This window comes from Equus caballus, chromosome 7, assembly GCF_041296265.1.
Source record: "Equus caballus isolate H_3958 breed thoroughbred chromosome 7, TB-T2T, whole genome shotgun sequence".
NCBI lineage: Eukaryota > Metazoa > Chordata > Mammalia > Perissodactyla > Equidae > Equus > Equus caballus.
The window spans coordinates 99,625,740-99,641,632 of NC_091690.1; the positions used below are offsets into that span (position 1 = coordinate 99,625,740).

The following is a 15,893-nucleotide window of genomic DNA, read 5'->3' on the forward strand; positions in this document are numbered from 1 at the left end:
GCTGCAGCCAAGCTCGCCCTGTCAGGAAAGCCACCCGCTCTGCAGGCTGTGAGCTGCTCCTCTGTCGTGGCTGCTCATCTGCACGGGCCTGTTTCTGTTTGTGTTCCTCACTAGGGAGATTGTCCATGAGACCAATGATTCCATCAGCAAATTATCCAGAAACTGCCGTCTTAGCGCGTTGTGACGGATCATGTCACTGGTGGATTCGTAGCTACTCGAGTGGTCTAATTAACCTGGCATCGTCTCGTGTGCCCACCACTTGTCCCGTTGCCACGGCATCTTAATTTCTTCTTCTCATCACCTTCTCTCTTATCTCAAGCTCAGATTTAATTTTTTTTCTTCTCCCTTCACGCCTCTCTTTTCACCACTGTCCTTGTTTTTGATTGGCAGTATCATCCAGACAGACAGAGTGCAGATGCACCAGCAGAAGCGGTGGAGGAGTGTGTGCGCAAGTTCATCGAGATTGATCAGGCTTGGAAAATTCTAGGCCATGAAGAGACCAAGAAGGAGTACGACCTGCTGCGGCTCGGTGGGTGCTTGTGGGGTGGGGCCTCCACACACTGCAGCCCCCCAGGGAGCGGCGCACGGCATCGAGGTGCTGCTCCTTCTTCACTCCTCCCGGCATCGTTGTTTGTAATTATGACCTGTCCTTAGTAGTGATTATTGTGTTTCGTTGATAAGTTCACAGAACTGCTGAAGCCGTGAAAGCTGTTTTTTATAACTAATGAAAAATATCGAATTACACATTCCTAATTAATGTTTTATATGTTTAAAAACTTCTTTTTATTAAATTATGTACTGATTGAAGTTTTAATCGTAGTGTTTTTAAGACTGTGTGCTGTCTAAATGACAATCTAAAGGAAGATGCTACGTGGGGTACCCTCATAAAGCACTCCTTGCTGTCTCTGAGCTTGTTTTAGGCCAGGTTTCCGATTATCTTCTGGATAAACTATTCCTTATAAGATTGCTATAAATGATATTTGAGGAATGCGCATTTCCTAAGCAGTTTTAAAAGTCATTTCTTTTATGCATTTTAGAAAATAGCTTCTTAGAACAGTGACGAGCTCCTGTGAGAAAGGAAGAAATGTAGGTCAGGTCCGTCACCCCTGACTGCGGTTACATGAAGTGATGGGCTTTCAGCCCTGGCCTTGGGAGAGGAGCCCTTGGCCTCCTCTGGGCTTTCCGTATGCGCCCCTCATGCTGATGGGGAGTCAGTAATCGGTTACAGCCTGTGGGGAAACGCAGTGCGCTCTGCAGTGGGTGCCCGCTCAGCATCGATGTGGACGTGTGGGTAAAGGCCCGCTGTGCCTGTGGTCCATGATTGAATCTGGCCGTCCTGAGCTGCACACCAAGCCTGACAGAACGGTTATAAGACTCCTGCTACTAAGGTTATGAAAACTTGATTGAGAAGCAAGGCTTTATTTCTAAAATGCAGCACTGTAGGATAAAGCCAATGATATATAGAGAATATCCGTATTTGTTTTCGGAGGGAGTTGTACCAATAGCATTAAGTATTTCTCGCAGCCGGGGTGTGGTGCCTCTGTTTGTGAAGGCGCCAGGGCTGCTTGCGTATGTGCTGGAGGCTGGTCTTGAATAGTGGCTTTCAGAACACCCATCAGCTCTGAGGCCCTCCTGCTTTTGAAGACTGATGAGGTTACTCTTAAAATGTTAGAAACTGATGAGAGGACCTTTGCAGTGAATTTGGATTAATTTTCAAATGTGCCTTGACTGTCTGGTCTTACTTCTATTTGGTGCATATATGAGCATCTTTCAAATGTTGTATTTCTTTTGTAAATCTGTTTATACTTTTGGCAGAAGAATGTGGAGGTGTTTCCATTTGAGGATGAATTCTCTCCGTAGGTGTATGTTTTTAACCTTGGTTCATATAATAGGATTTCTGTGAAAGTATTGACTAATACACGTGCATGTGTGTGTGTGAGAAGTCACCTCTGTCCTCAAAGTGGCAAGCTCTGCTGGAGATGATGACTCTCCGTGGTGCTTGTACATCGGCTCTGGCCTTTGCTCTGCGGTGCCCATCTGTGTAAGGGAAGAATGGTCCACACAACTGTGCCTTGAGGCTGGAGGGTGTGCTCTGCCTCGTTCCCCCGCATAGCCTGTGTGCTACTAAGAACCTGTCCGGGAGCCTGACTAGGGCCTGCTGCCTAGAGAGAGGAGAGGCAGGGAGAGATCAGGCGTCAAAAACTTCTCTCCTGCTGGGCTGTGGGGTGGGGTGGACAGAATTAGGAAACCAGGTTGCAAGTGAGCAATAGAAAGATGTAGGAAGAATGGACAGTTGACATCTTCAAGCCTTTCTCATTGCCTTTGAGAAGTCCTTGGAAATGTAGATTTCTTTTGAGCTTTTGGGTTTTATTGGGACAATGTGGCCTCCTGTATCGCAGGGGGCTCTTGTGGGTCATTGATGAGGTCACAAGGAAGTTTAGACAGACAAATACAGTGAGAGCTGGGCCTGATTCATGATTCAGATAAAAAGGCATATTCAGCTGGGAGTTTGTATAATAGCACTTTGCTTTGCAAGTTTTTCAGGTGGGTGATTACCAAATGGAGTTATTCTAGGACAGTAGAAAATACCACTTTTCATGACACCTTAGTGCCTCAGATCCAGGTACTAAACACTTCCTTCGTTACCAGAGGTCCAGGTGGCAAGGATGCTGTTCCCGTTTAAACTGGGGTTGGCTGCCATTTAGAGTAAGAAATAGATGTCTCTCATCCAAGTATAACTTGCTGTGTTTAAGCCTTTCATACTAGAGCTGTTTAAAAAGAAATCTCATAGTAAACCTAGTTTTGTGGTGTTGGTTCTTTCGAATACTGACATAGCTTTTTTCCCTCTTGACCCATCTTCAACGTGTGGTTCCTCAAAAGAAGGAAGTGGACTTGGACTTCAAAGAGTGAGGATTTGATTTGATAGAAGGAAAACCTTTGAGAGTGATAAATCTGTTAAAGACCGGGATAGCTCACCGTGAGAGAGGGAATTTATCGAGAGCAGGTCAGAGCCCTGTTTTGTCTGGGTCACCCCTGGGGACGTGGAGGTAGCTGTGTTGTCAGAACTCTTCTTCACGTAGCGACGGTTCACTGTAGAGCTGTCTTTTCCTGTCGTGGGCTGTGCTCTCAATGTGATGGTTCCTGCCCTCCGCTCACTTGAGTCCCAGAGAAGGTGGAGCTCCGTGTGCTCGGGCAGGAGCCGAGGGCGAGCGCTTTCCCGTGTTTCACAGCTCGGAGCTGGTGCTTTCTCATGAGGAGAGACTCGTCAGTACTGCCCACGGCCGTTTATTCCTCTGAAAGATCTTTAAGGGAGTGTTTGACGTCTGTGTTTCTTTGCTTCACAGAAGAAACTATCACATGAGTTCTCATGAAGAAACGTCCAGGGTGGATAGCCGAAGGAGAGTGCACGTGTTCTCTCTCCCTCGTGTCCGCTTCCCTGATCTTAGTGGACAGTCTGGGGCAGTGTTGGCTAGGCTGCAGAAAAGCGCATCTAAAAGGGAGGAGTGATCCTCACTTCCCAGACCGTCCGCGTTCTGAGAGCCTGTTAACCAGTGGGTTCAGCCGGTTCGTGTGGTTAGGTGTCACCTCGCTGTTGCTAGGGCTGCTGCCCATGTTCTCGTGAAAGGCATGTAGTTCTTGAGACGGCCCATGAGACATTCGGAAAGTCTTTTTTTATAAAAACATTTATAAAATGTTCACATGAATAATATCTGTTGGAGAGATTTTGGTCTTTATAAATCATGTGGAGAGTTTTCTCATCTATTAAAAAAAAACACATCGGAAGTCCATCCTGGGAAAATAATAGGGATCATGACTGCGTAGCGTGTAATGTGACAGCCACTCAGATCTCTGATGTCGAGTGACACAGCCTTTGAGTCAGGTTACTTCTCTGTGGCCTGGAGAGGAACAAACCTTCAGATGAAGTCAGTCACATGGCATGTTTTAAAGAAACAAGTGGGTTGTGTCTGGAACCCTTGGCGGTCTGTGATTTTGTATTAAGACGTATCTTGGTCCCCTCGGGTGGAGGCTTCACGCTACAGCACTGACCAAGTACTTGGGTACTTGAAACGGCTGGCTCACAGCGCGCGGGACCACACCCTGTGAAGTCAGTGCCTGCTCAGAGCTGGTCGGCTCCTCTCCCTCAGCGCGGTGCGGAGGGCATTTCTGGCGCTGTGCTGTACGGTTCACTTCACCTCTCTGTTAGGATACACACTTGATGATGGGAGACAAGCAGGTCAATCTTGGACCGAATGAGTAACGTGTCTTAAAGCCCCACCAACATGTGTGTGTCAGATTCAACACGTAATTTCTTAAGCTCAACATAACAGTCTTCCCTGAAAAGAAGTTAATGCTAAAGACTGATTAGCTCCCTAAGATGGGAGATAATACTTTTAAATGCAGATAATATGAATTTGAGTCAACTGTTAGGATAATGACTTCAGGCCAGTAGATGTTTGTGTAAATTAAGTCCTAAAACTGACCCTTAGAAAATACTGTGTGAGTCAGATTAGGGTTTCCATTTATGGTCACATCAGTATTTCCATTTGATTTTAGGAATTTGAAAATTGGCTGTAAAAATGTGCTTCAGGTAAAACTTGAAGATAAGCATCAGGGGGCATGTTTTTTTGGTGACTATTTCTGGGAGAAGTAAGTGTGTGAAATGAAGCAGAAAATCCGTGTAGACAGTTCGGGAGTGGCATTTTCTTCAGAGGGAGAAGCAAGTATAGATAAAACTTTCTGTGGGGTCCTCCTGCTCCATCTTATTTGTCACAAGAAGGTGACTACTCACATTATGTTACTTTTACTTGAATGCAAATAACTGTTTTTGCAGTGAAAATATATCTTAAGAGAATTTCTCAATGATTTTGAATTAAAAATTTGGCTAGGGGCCGGCCCGATGGTGCAGCAGTTAAGTGCGCATGTTCTGCTTTTCAGCAGCTCGGGGTTCACCGGTTTGGATCCCGGGTGCGGACATGGCACCGCTTGGCAAAAGCCGTGCTGTGGTAGGCATCCCATGTATAAAGTAGAGGAAGATGGGCACGGATGTTAGCTCAGGGCCAGTCTTCCTGAGCAAAAAAAAAGGAGGATTGGCAGTAGTTAGTTCAGGGTCAATCTTCCTCAAAAAAAAAAAATTGGCTGGTTTGAAATAAAGCTATAGAAACCTATGGGCAAGACTATGGTTAAAATCCTGGTATACTTGGACATCATTGGAGTTCTGATTTAATAATGGAGAAAATGTAGGATTTAGGAAGTTTGTGTTTCCAACTTTAACCTCTCTTTCCGTTTCTACTCAGGTATTTGACCCAGTTAAAATCAATGGGTCCAAAACCAAAACTGGGTCCCCTTTCTCACTGCTTGTTTTTTCCCTCAGACTTGAAATTTTTGCTTCTTATTATACTCTTAGTACTTCTGCATTGCCCAGTATACGACCAAAGAATTAGAAATGAGTGCTGACATTCTTTTTTTTCCCCAGTAATTTTATTGAGATCATAATGGTTTATAACATTGTGAGATTTGGGGTGTACATTATTATTTATCCATTTCTGAGTAGACTTCATCGTGATCACCACCAGTAGTCTAATTTTGTCCATCACCATATATAAGTGCCCCTTTACCCCTTTCACCCAACCTCCAACCCCCTTCCCTTCTGGTAACCACTAATCTGTTCTCTTTATCAATGTGTTTATCTTCTACATATGAGTGAAATCCTGCAGTGTTTCTCTTTCTCCGTCTGGCTTATTTTGCTTAACATCATACCCTCAAGGTCCATCCATGTTGTTGCAAATGGGACAATTTTGTCTTTTTTTATGGCTGAGTAGTATTCCATTGTATCTGTATACCACGTCTTCTTTATCTGTAGAAGGGCACTTGGGTTGCTTCCACGTCTTGGCTGTTGTGCATAATGCTGCAGTGAACATAGTGGCACATAAATCTCTTTAGATCATTGACTTCAAGTTCTCTGGATAAATACCCAGTAGTGGGATAGCTGGATCATATGGTATTTCTATTTTTAATTTTTTGAGAAATCCCATACTGTTTTCCATAGTTGCTGCACCAGTTTGCGTTCCCACCAGCAGTGTATGAGGGTTCCCTTTTCTCCACATCCTCTCCAACATTTGTTATTTTTTATCTTGGTATTTATAGCCATTCTGACCCGTGTAAGGTGCTATCTCATTGTAGTTTTGATTTGCATTTCCCTAATAATTAGTGGTGTTGAACATCGTTTTCTGTGTCTGTTGGCCATCTGTATATCTTCTTTGGAAAAATGTCTGTGCATATCCTTTGCCTATTTTTTGATCAGGTTGTTTGTTTTTTTATTGTTGAGTTGCATGAGTTCTTTATATATTTTGGAGATCAACCCCTTGTTGGAAAAACGATGTGCAAATATTTTCAGATCATTTAATGTTCTTTTCCCGTGTGATCTTTGTATTCTCACAGCTACATGTTGTCCATACCCGCATTACAGCGTGTACCCCACTTACTTCCGTGGCTGCTGATTGGCCTTCTCCCACGGTCCCTTCCCTTGTGATTGGTCTGGCTTCCTGTGTTCTCACTCCTCTGTGTGAGAGCTTTTATAACCACCCCTCCCCAACACAACCTTCATCCATTCACCTGGAGGTTATTTATTTTTCTTTTTAAAAATTTCGTTAGAATTGGCTCTCTCTTTTGTCACCTGGGAAAGATTCCCCCTGAGCTAACATCTGATGCCAATCTTCCTCTTTTTTTTTTTTCCCTCCCCATAGCTGTATATCCCAGTGGTAAGTCCTTCTCATTCTGCTGTGTGAGCCGCTGCCACAGCATGGCTACTGACAGACGAGCGGTGTGGTTCTGTGCACAGGAGCCCAACCCGGGCGGCTGAAGCGGAGCTGCTGAACTTTGACCACCAGGCCATCAGGGCTGCTCTTCTACCTGGAATTTAAATGGGGCAGGAGCTTTTAGGTTTGTCCCTGGTTACTCCTCCCACCTTATCACCAGTTCCCAGCCTGATGGGAATCTTCTCGCTTGGTCCATGTAGGGGTCCCACACACCTGCATGTGCAGTTTGCCGTTACTCAGACCCCTTCCCGTTCTCGTTCTCCACAGCTTAGTCCTTGTTCAACTCAAGTCCTCCCATCCCACCCCTCCCTGGCATTCTAGTCCACCATCATTTCTACTCTCTGAATTTAATCCACAAATTATTTTGAGGTGTTTTTTCTGTGGTTCCCATCTTCCAGTTCTGTTTGATACTTGAGAAGGACTAAATAATTATATGGACTACGGCTTTGGTAATAATGGGTCAGTTTTAATGGGACTGACAAGGGCGAAGTACCTCCAACCTGTTAACACTTCTAAATCCAGACGGGGCCCTGTGGTCCCTGGGGCCCCTGTAATAATGGATGGGGTTTGTCATTGCACCTGGTCTGGTGTAGACAGGTCAGCACAGACATGTTGAGCTGATAGTGACAGTTAAACAGCTGCTGTTTATTGTTTGACAACCTGTGAGGAAGATATTGGTACCTGTTCTCCAAAGATGGAGTCTGAGGCTCCGAGGGGTTACCTGCACTGAGGTCACCCAGCTAGTAATCGATAGAGGGGAATTGAAAGCCATTCTCTGACTCTTAATCACCATGCTGGGCTGCCAAGTTTTGAATAGATGTGAGCAACCTACTGTTTTTAGTTCCAAATAGTCAAGAATGAGGCATATTTGAGGGTCAGAAGGAGAGGCCAGGCCTCCCCCTGCTGCTGCCCTACGAGCCCTGCACTGAAACCTGACTCCCATCCCGGGTGTCGTTTGGTGCCTCTCATGAGCACCGGGTTTACACTCAGTTTATAACAGCTCCGCATTCTTCAGCTCATAATGAAACCCCAAGTTTGTCATTTTCCTTCGGGATGGAAAGCTTTGCAATTGTGACTCTTTAATTTCATCTGGAAAGGGAGTATAGATCTTTATAATTTAATGAGCAGGTTTCAAGTTAAGTGTTGCCTGATTCTGATCTTGTCAAGGAAGACACTGTTCCAAGAACAGAGACTCTTAAGGACAAGGAACCTGATTACCTTCAAGTTATTTCCTGTATGCAAAACTTAATTATGTGTAGTGAAATGATTTCTGAGAATGAGGGGATTGTTCAAAATTAAATTACTTGGTTTTAAAAAGGGAGGTCCTAAGTTAGACCTAAAGGAAAACACTGCTGTTTGCTTTTAACACACACAGATGACCTCTTCAAGTTTGAAATAAACTTTACATATTTTAAATGTCATAAAAATAAATACACTGGACTGACTGCTAATCGAGAGCATGTGGGGTTGCCGCTTGAGTAGCAGGACATGGCCACTCGTGAGTGGCGGGCAGAGCTGCGGCCAGTGTTGGGTCGAGTGAGCCTTTTGGTGTCTCAGCCACACTGAGTAAGGTTAAGTTCCTCTCCTGAGGCTTTCTGTCACTGTTGTTTATTTATTTTTACTTATTAATTTGAATTGTAGCTACAGTCAGAAAAGGTTTCTTGGGATTAGGAAGAGTGATTATTTAGGCAGGAAACAGAGTTGTTTTATAAATTTTACTGTCATTAGAAGGAAGTTTAAAAAGACTGGAATTCCATTGTCGTGTAAGAAGTAAGGAATATTTATTGATTCCCAAATGGAGCTGAAAAATCCTTTCCTCTTTCAGAAAGCTGTGAATGACCCAGCGAGAGCTCTCGTGGGCTTTGCCGCCCCAAGCTGCTAATGGTTATTTAATGGTATTCTTCAGTGCCAAAGAATCTCCCTAGATTTTCCTTTTAATCTCTTTGAATTGCAGGCTCATAAACCTCTCTGATGAGTCCGGCCAGTGTTTTCTTAGATCCCGCCGTGAGACAATCAGCACAGAATCCTTTCACCTCTTGCTGTCAGACCGAGCCACTAGGACACAAGGTCAGAAGGGCCTGCGCTTCTAAAGGCGGAAAGATTCTTTTTCAAGTAACCACATAAAGTGTTTTATTTTATCGTTACATTCCTCGGGAATCCTCTCCAACCATAGTGCTTCAGACTTTCACTATGTAAGTCAATTTGGAAGTTTTCTCGTCTCCATGTTGGACTAAGTGAGTGAGCACGGTGCAGGGTGTGGCCGGGCCTCGACATTCCTGCACACCCTGGAAAGGCTGAGCCCGTTCACTTCAGAAGAATCAGGGCCATGTACTGTCGCTGGGCTCAGGAGAGAGCACAGACGCCAGAAATCTGTTTTTCTCCAAATGGCTGGGGTTTGGTTTGGTTTGGTTTGGTTTGGTTTGAACTATTACCATTTTGTAGCTAAGATTCTAGATTGAAATCTTGGATCTGTTCCTTTCCCTAAATCACTTTGATTAAATCAGTTTGTGTTTTCTCAGCATTTTTCGTAGTTTCATGTTAACAGGAAAACTTTGAGATGGGAGTTGCATTTTGAGATGCCTGTTAGTGTGTTTCATTGTGATGAGCAGAAATACTTATAATGTGTAATACTCAAAAGAAAACAGACGTATCTGCTTGCAGGTGCCATGACTGAGGAGTAGGCAATTATCAAAGCTAATTCCAGAGTCCCTGTGAGTTACTTTAAGGACTAGGGACGAATTAACTTTTCTAATTATAGCTACAATGGTGGACAAGCAGAGATCATTGTTTAAAAAGAAAAAAACCCATTGATTTGTTTGTGCTCCCTCCTTGTAGTCATGGGGGGCTGCTGCGCCCCACTCCCTGGACACCTGCCTCTCAACAAAAGACATGGTCCCTTCCCCACCCCCGCACTTACATCCACCTTTCCCTCGTCTGTTCCCTGGGCTCATTATACACTTCTCCAGGGATCCCATTCTCCTGAGTTAATTGCCCCAGCCTTTTTCAGAAGCTCTTAGGTTACCATCCTTTCTTATGAGGTTCTTAATTTCTTTCCTCCACTTTTCTTTCCTCATTTCTATTAAAACATGTAGCATTGGAGTCTCAAGGCACTGCTTTTAAACTTTATGGAAACACATCCTGCATACAGAGAAGGGCACCAGTCCCGAGGGCAGCCTGGTGGAGCTTCAGACACGCAGCCCTCCAGCAGTGGCCGGGGGCCTGCGACCCCTTCCATCCCCCCTCCCCCACGCCCAGCACTGCGAGCCAGCTTTCCTGTTGCATTCCCTGTAATGGGAAGTCATACAGTGTGTTCTCCTTTGTGTCACACGCTGAGTTTTAAAACCAGAATCCCCCCAGAAACGCAGACTGTGTGCACAGAGTATTGAATAATCCGGTCAACACATAGATGCTTAGCCACAGAAACGAGGACATTCTAATAGACTCCTTTTAACTCTGACCTGGGCAAAGTACAAACCGTTTCTGCATTCTGTTCTTCCTTTTACTGTGCGATATGATCTAAGCTGATCTTTCAGCTAAGAAATGAGTGGCTACCCTGAAGTTCCTGTCCATAAAGAAGGAAGAATAAAAATGTAAAGCCACGGTTTTGAGTAGGGGGAATAATAGAAAGGGTTTCATATGAGGTAGTAACTGGTGAGAATAGCCAGAGCTGCCAGCGGAGAAGTGGGACAGGGTGCGTGAGGTGAACAGCGCGAAGCTGACGTGCCCAGCAGTTATTTGCCAGTTGCTCCTCGTTGATTATTTTAAAATGCAGATGGCGCAGTGGGTATATATGAATGGGTTGTCTCTGTGCGATCGTGTATCGCAGTGTCCAAGATGGGTCAGGTGAGAGGCTTCTGCGTCTGGTTGTCACCGCGGCCGTGTCTGGTTTGCTTTAGATGACTTCAGAATGACCTGGGAGACCTGTAAGATAGCCTGGAATGTAGGCGACTTGACTGTACATTATGTACACTTGTTTTTCCCCTAAACAGAGTCTGTTAAGCGCTGGTTCCCCTATCCCTCAATTGCCATTCCCCTTTCCGGCACGCTTCCCTGGTCCTGCTGAGTAGGAAACTGGAACATTAGATTTTTTTTTCTCCATCTATATGAGACTTTTAGGTAGAATTTGTTTTAAATAGGAATATGGAATAACTATAGCCAAGCATACTTTATATAGAATGTGGAAATTAAATTGTCTTGTTCAGAAATACTTTGCCTACTGACAGACTCTGCAGAAGCTGTTCTGCAGGCATAGCGACGGAGGAGCCACCCCTGAGCACCGGGCGGAGTCTCTGCCTCGAGATCTGGGAACAGTTCAATAGACTGCTGGTACCCAGGAGATATGAAGTGATAGGAACTTGACGTGCCTTAATAGAAAACCATAGTGAGTTCCAAATATTGTATAATCTTTTCCTCTATTTAAAATTGTGTAACTCACCAATAAATTTTGAACAGGCAGTTATTAAATATAATTAAATTGCAGGCATTCACACAACAGAACAAAGGGAAGCATTCTCAGCAGGGGAACAAGAGACTAGTGAGACAGCTGTAGAAACTTTCCTTGGGGTGGGGGTGGATTTGAGCCGCTCCTTTAGGCATTGCCTCCTAGAACAATAGAGCATCCAGGAAGGAGACCTTCCTTCAAGGACAAAGACAGGTGTTTCTCCCTCGGACTCACTTCTTTGTCCCACAGTACACTTGATTTAAGCAAGAGTACATGCCTACACTACCTGGACCTACACTTACCAAGTTTAGGTGGAATTCCAGGCTTCTGTGCACCTTCCGTCTACAGGGAAGACTTTGGCCCAAGAAAGAGCAGTGGAACATCAACACCACACAGCTGTGTCGTAGGGTTACGGAAATATTTTAAAGTAATTCTTCCTTCAAGTTACCCACTGCTCTCTTGAAGCAGTTAAAAGCTAGAGGACTCATAGCCCCTGAGACGACTGAGACATTGGTCAGAGCTTTAGTCTTTAAAGCACTCTGAGCCTCATCTCATTTGAATGAAAGAACACCCTTGTGTTAGTCTGCTCTGTCTGCCATGACGAAATTCCACAGCCTGGTGGGCTTAGACGACAAATTTATTTCTCACAGTTCCAGAGGCTGAGAAGTCCCAGATCAAGGTGCCAGTCAGTAGGGTTCCCGGTGAGGCCTGTCTTCCTGGCTTGCAGACGGCCTCTTCCTCTTGTCTTCATGGGATGCTTTCCTTGGGGTGCGCACCTGGGAAGAGACGTCCCTCCTCCTCCTCTTATCAGACCACCAGTTCTGTTGGACTCCACTCTTAGGACCTCAGTTAACCTTAATCACCTCCAAGCCTGTCTCCACATACAGTCACATTGCAGGTCAGGGCTTCAGCATAGGAATTTTGAGGGGACACAGTTCAAGTCTGTAGCAACCCTTCTGAAGTAGATAAGGAAGAGATAACTCGATATACCTAAGGTTGGAAGCTAGTAAAATATTACAGCTAAGGTTCAAATACAGTTATTTTTACCCAGCTGCCTGCTGCCTTCCTTAGTTACAGATACAGTCATGCGCTGCATAACGATATTTGAGTCAACGACGGACGGCATATACGACCGTGGCCCCATAAGATTGTTACCCTACAGGCTAGGTGCATAGAGGCAGTACCATCTAGGTTTGTGTAAGTGCACCCTATGGTGTTCATACAAGGACCAAATCACCTAATGACGCATTTCTCAGAACACATCCCATTGTTCAGCGATTCATGACTGTATAGTTTATCTGACAAGAATTTCCCTATTTCTCACAAAATAGAGGTCGCTAGTTGATCCCAAGAAATAATCAAAACCAACTTCATGGTTGTACATGTTGCACATGTGTGAAAAATAGGATAGATTTTGACTGTTAAAGTTTCTAGGAAGTGATATGTTCTGGATTTTCTAGTCACCTGAAGTCAGATAGCCTTAAAACTGCTGCCAAAAACGGTAAGCTAGGGGTTCCCCCCAGTTTTATTGGGAAATAATTGACATACCTCACTGTTTCACACATACAGCATGCCGGTTTGATTTACACGTATTGGGAAATGATTACCACAGTAGGTTCAGCCAGCATCCATCGTCTCATACAGATACAATAAAAAGAAAAGAAAGAAAAAAGAAAAAATTCTCCTGATGATGAGAACTCTTAGGATCTGCTGTCTTGCCGTCCGTCTGCGTCCTGCAGCGTGTCAGCCCTGGTCCTCGTGTGCTGCAGTGCCTCCCTCGTTCTCGTTTATCTTACAGCTGGAAGTTCCTACCTTTTGGCCCCTCCTCCAGGCCCCCTCCTCTCTCCTTCCCCTCTGGTAACCAAAAATTTGATCTCTCTTTTTTTTTTAGATTTCACATATAAGTGAGGTCATATAATATTTGTCTTTCTCCGTCTGACTTATTTCACTTCGCATAATGCCTTCAAGGTCCACCCATGTTGTCGCAAATGGTAAGATTTCCCCATTTCCTATGGCTGAATAACATTCCATTGTACATATATTTACCACAGTGTCTTTGTCCATTCACCTGTCAGTGGACACTTGGGTGGTTTCCATGTCTTGGCTGTCGTGAATATTGCTGCTGTGAAGGTGCAGATGTCTCTTCAACATAGTGTTTTGTTTTCTTTGGCTATATTCTCAGAAGTGGAATTGCTGGGTCACATGGTATTTCTATTTTTGATTTTTTTGAGGATCCCCCACACTAATTTCCATAGTGACTGCACCAGTTTACATGCCCACCAACAGTGCACAAGTGTTCCCTTTTCTCCACATTTGTTGTCTCTTGTCTTTTTTGATGGTGGCTATTCTAACAGGCGTGAGGTGATATCTCACTGTGGTTTTGATTTGTAATTCTCTAATGATTAGTGATGCTGAGCATCTTTTTATGTACCTCTTGGCTTTTCACATATCTTCTTTGGAGAAGTGTCTGTTCAGATACTCTGCCCATTTTTTAATTGATTTTTTTTTATATTGAGTTGTATGAGTTCTCTATATATTTTAGATATTGACCCTTATCAGATATATGGTTTGCAAATATCCTTCCCCGTTCCATAGGTCTTCACTTTGTTGATGGATTCTTTTGCTGTGCAGAAGCTTTTTAGTTGGATGTGCTCCCACTGTTTATTTTTTATTTTGTTGCTTGTACTTTAGACGTCATATCCAAAAAATCATTACCAAGACCCATGTCAAGGAGCTTTATTCCTGTGTTTTCTTCTGGGAGCTTCGTGGTTTCAGATCTGAAGTTCAAGTCTTTAATCCATTTCTAATTAATTTTTGTGAGTGGTATAAGATAGGGGTCCAGTTTCATTCTTCTCCCTGTGAATATCCAGTTGTCCCAGCACCATTTATTGAAGAGACTGTCTTTTCTCCATTGGGTATTCTTGGCTCCCTTGACAAATATTAGTTGACCATATATGCTCCAGTTTATTTCTGAGCTCTCAGTTATACTCCACTGGTCTATGTGTCTGTTTTCATGCCAGTACCACGCTGTTTTGATGACAGTAGCTTTCTGGTATAGCTTGAAATCAAGAAGCATCATGCCTCCTGCTTTGTTCTTCTTTCTCGGGATTTATTTGGCTATTTGGGGTCTTTTGTGCTTCCATATAAATTTTAGGAGTGTTTTTGCTACTTTTGTACAAAATGCCACTGGAATCTTGATAAGGATTGCACTGAATCTATACGTGGCTCTTGGTAGTTTTGACATTTTAACAATGTTAATTCTTCCAGTCCATGAACATGGGATACCTTTCCGTTTATGTGTATCTTGTTCAATTTATTTCATCAGTGTCCTGTAGTTTTCAGAGTGGAGATCCTTCACCTCCTTGGTTAAATTTGTTCCTAAGTATTTTATTGTTTTTAATGCTATTATAAATGAGATTAATTTCTTTCTCAGAAAATTCATTGTCAGTATATAGAAATGCTACTGATTTTTGGGTGTTAATTTTGTATCCTGCAACTTTACAGAATTCATTAATTAGATCTAACAGTTTTTCGTGGAGTCTTTAGGATTGTCTGTAACATGTCATCTGCAAATAGAGACAGTTTTACTTCTTCCTTCCGATTCTGATATATTTTATTTCTTTTATTTGCCTGATTGATAAGCTAAGTTTTTAAATGGTAAGTAAATTAGAATTGTAGGACCAGGCTGGAGTGCCTTCTTCAGCATTCTTCATGCTTATGATTAAAGTATCAAAATTAAGTGTCTCATTTTATATTTTACAGAAGATGATCTAAGAAATTTGGGACCAGTAGATGCTCAAGTATATCTTGAAGAAATGACTTGGAATGAAGGTATATGACTCATTTCTGGTTATTTGCCTGCTCTAATTAGATGTTAGGTATGGAAGGTTTCATAAAGTTTTCTTTTTTAAACTACTTGGTTTACTCTCCAGCTGTGTAATATGGGAAATAAAGAGGATCACTTTTTCCACCTCTCTTCTGTTGATGTTGAGATGAACTCCTGTTAGGATTTCTGTTGCTCTCTGTGGAATCATAAACTGTCAGGGCAGGCTTTTCAGGTCATGTTGTACTAGCTGGAACTGGGGTCTTATCCTCACGTTGATTATGTCTTCGGAGGAAGAGAAGAATCATCACTCCCTTTAGCCACCATGAATTCATAGTTTTTTCTTTCCTGTTACTGGGATTTTAAAACCTAACTCTAATTTGTCCATTTTTCTGGTGGTCTGTGGATCGCTCTGGTTAGACATGACGTTGGGAAAATGCCTTCTACTAAGTGGAAGCCATCAGGACCACACTTTCATGTTATTCTGGGCAAATGAAGCAAATCTTATTTCTTAGAATTTTTATATACTTTTAACCCTATAACTTTATTGTTCAGCCTGGGGTGCAAATTCCCTAGTGGTTTATAAAAACTTATGGATGAGTGTGGGTAGGCAGAAGATAAGCCCATCCTTCTTGAAACAGAGTTCACTGGAATATTTTTAACGGCAGATTCTTAACTTAGTGCTCTTAGGAAGTTGGGTCACAAGTTGTATTGACGTATGAGGGGAATCGTGCTTTTGCCTGTGGGCCACTCTGCTCCTAAACTGCCAAATGAGTCTAGGGTAGGAATTCTTCCTTGCAGTGGATGGTTGGGA

At 43.4% G+C, this 15,893-nt stretch overlaps 1 protein-coding gene across 4 annotated transcripts in view; it reads left to right on the forward strand.

Annotated features, from left to right (window-relative positions):
- DNAJC24 (DnaJ heat shock protein family (Hsp40) member C24) overlaps positions 1-15,893 on the forward strand; it is a 57,887-nt gene that overhangs the window by 39,570 nt on the left and 2,424 nt on the right. Inside the window, exons 2-4 of one of the 4 annotated variants that reach the window (XR_011441184.1) lie at positions 391-529; positions 13,148-13,247; positions 15,019-15,087. Coding sequence is in view for 3 of the 4 variants with exons in the window: in XM_070274983.1 (XP_070131084.1) it covers positions 391-595; positions 15,019-15,087 (274 nt within the window). In the remaining variant the exon portion in view is untranslated. Of the gene's footprint in view, positions 1-390; positions 596-13,147; positions 13,248-15,018; positions 15,088-15,893 lie in introns of all 4 variants that reach the window. The other 3 variants (XM_023646573.2, XM_070274983.1, XM_070274982.1) reach the window with 3 other exon arrangements.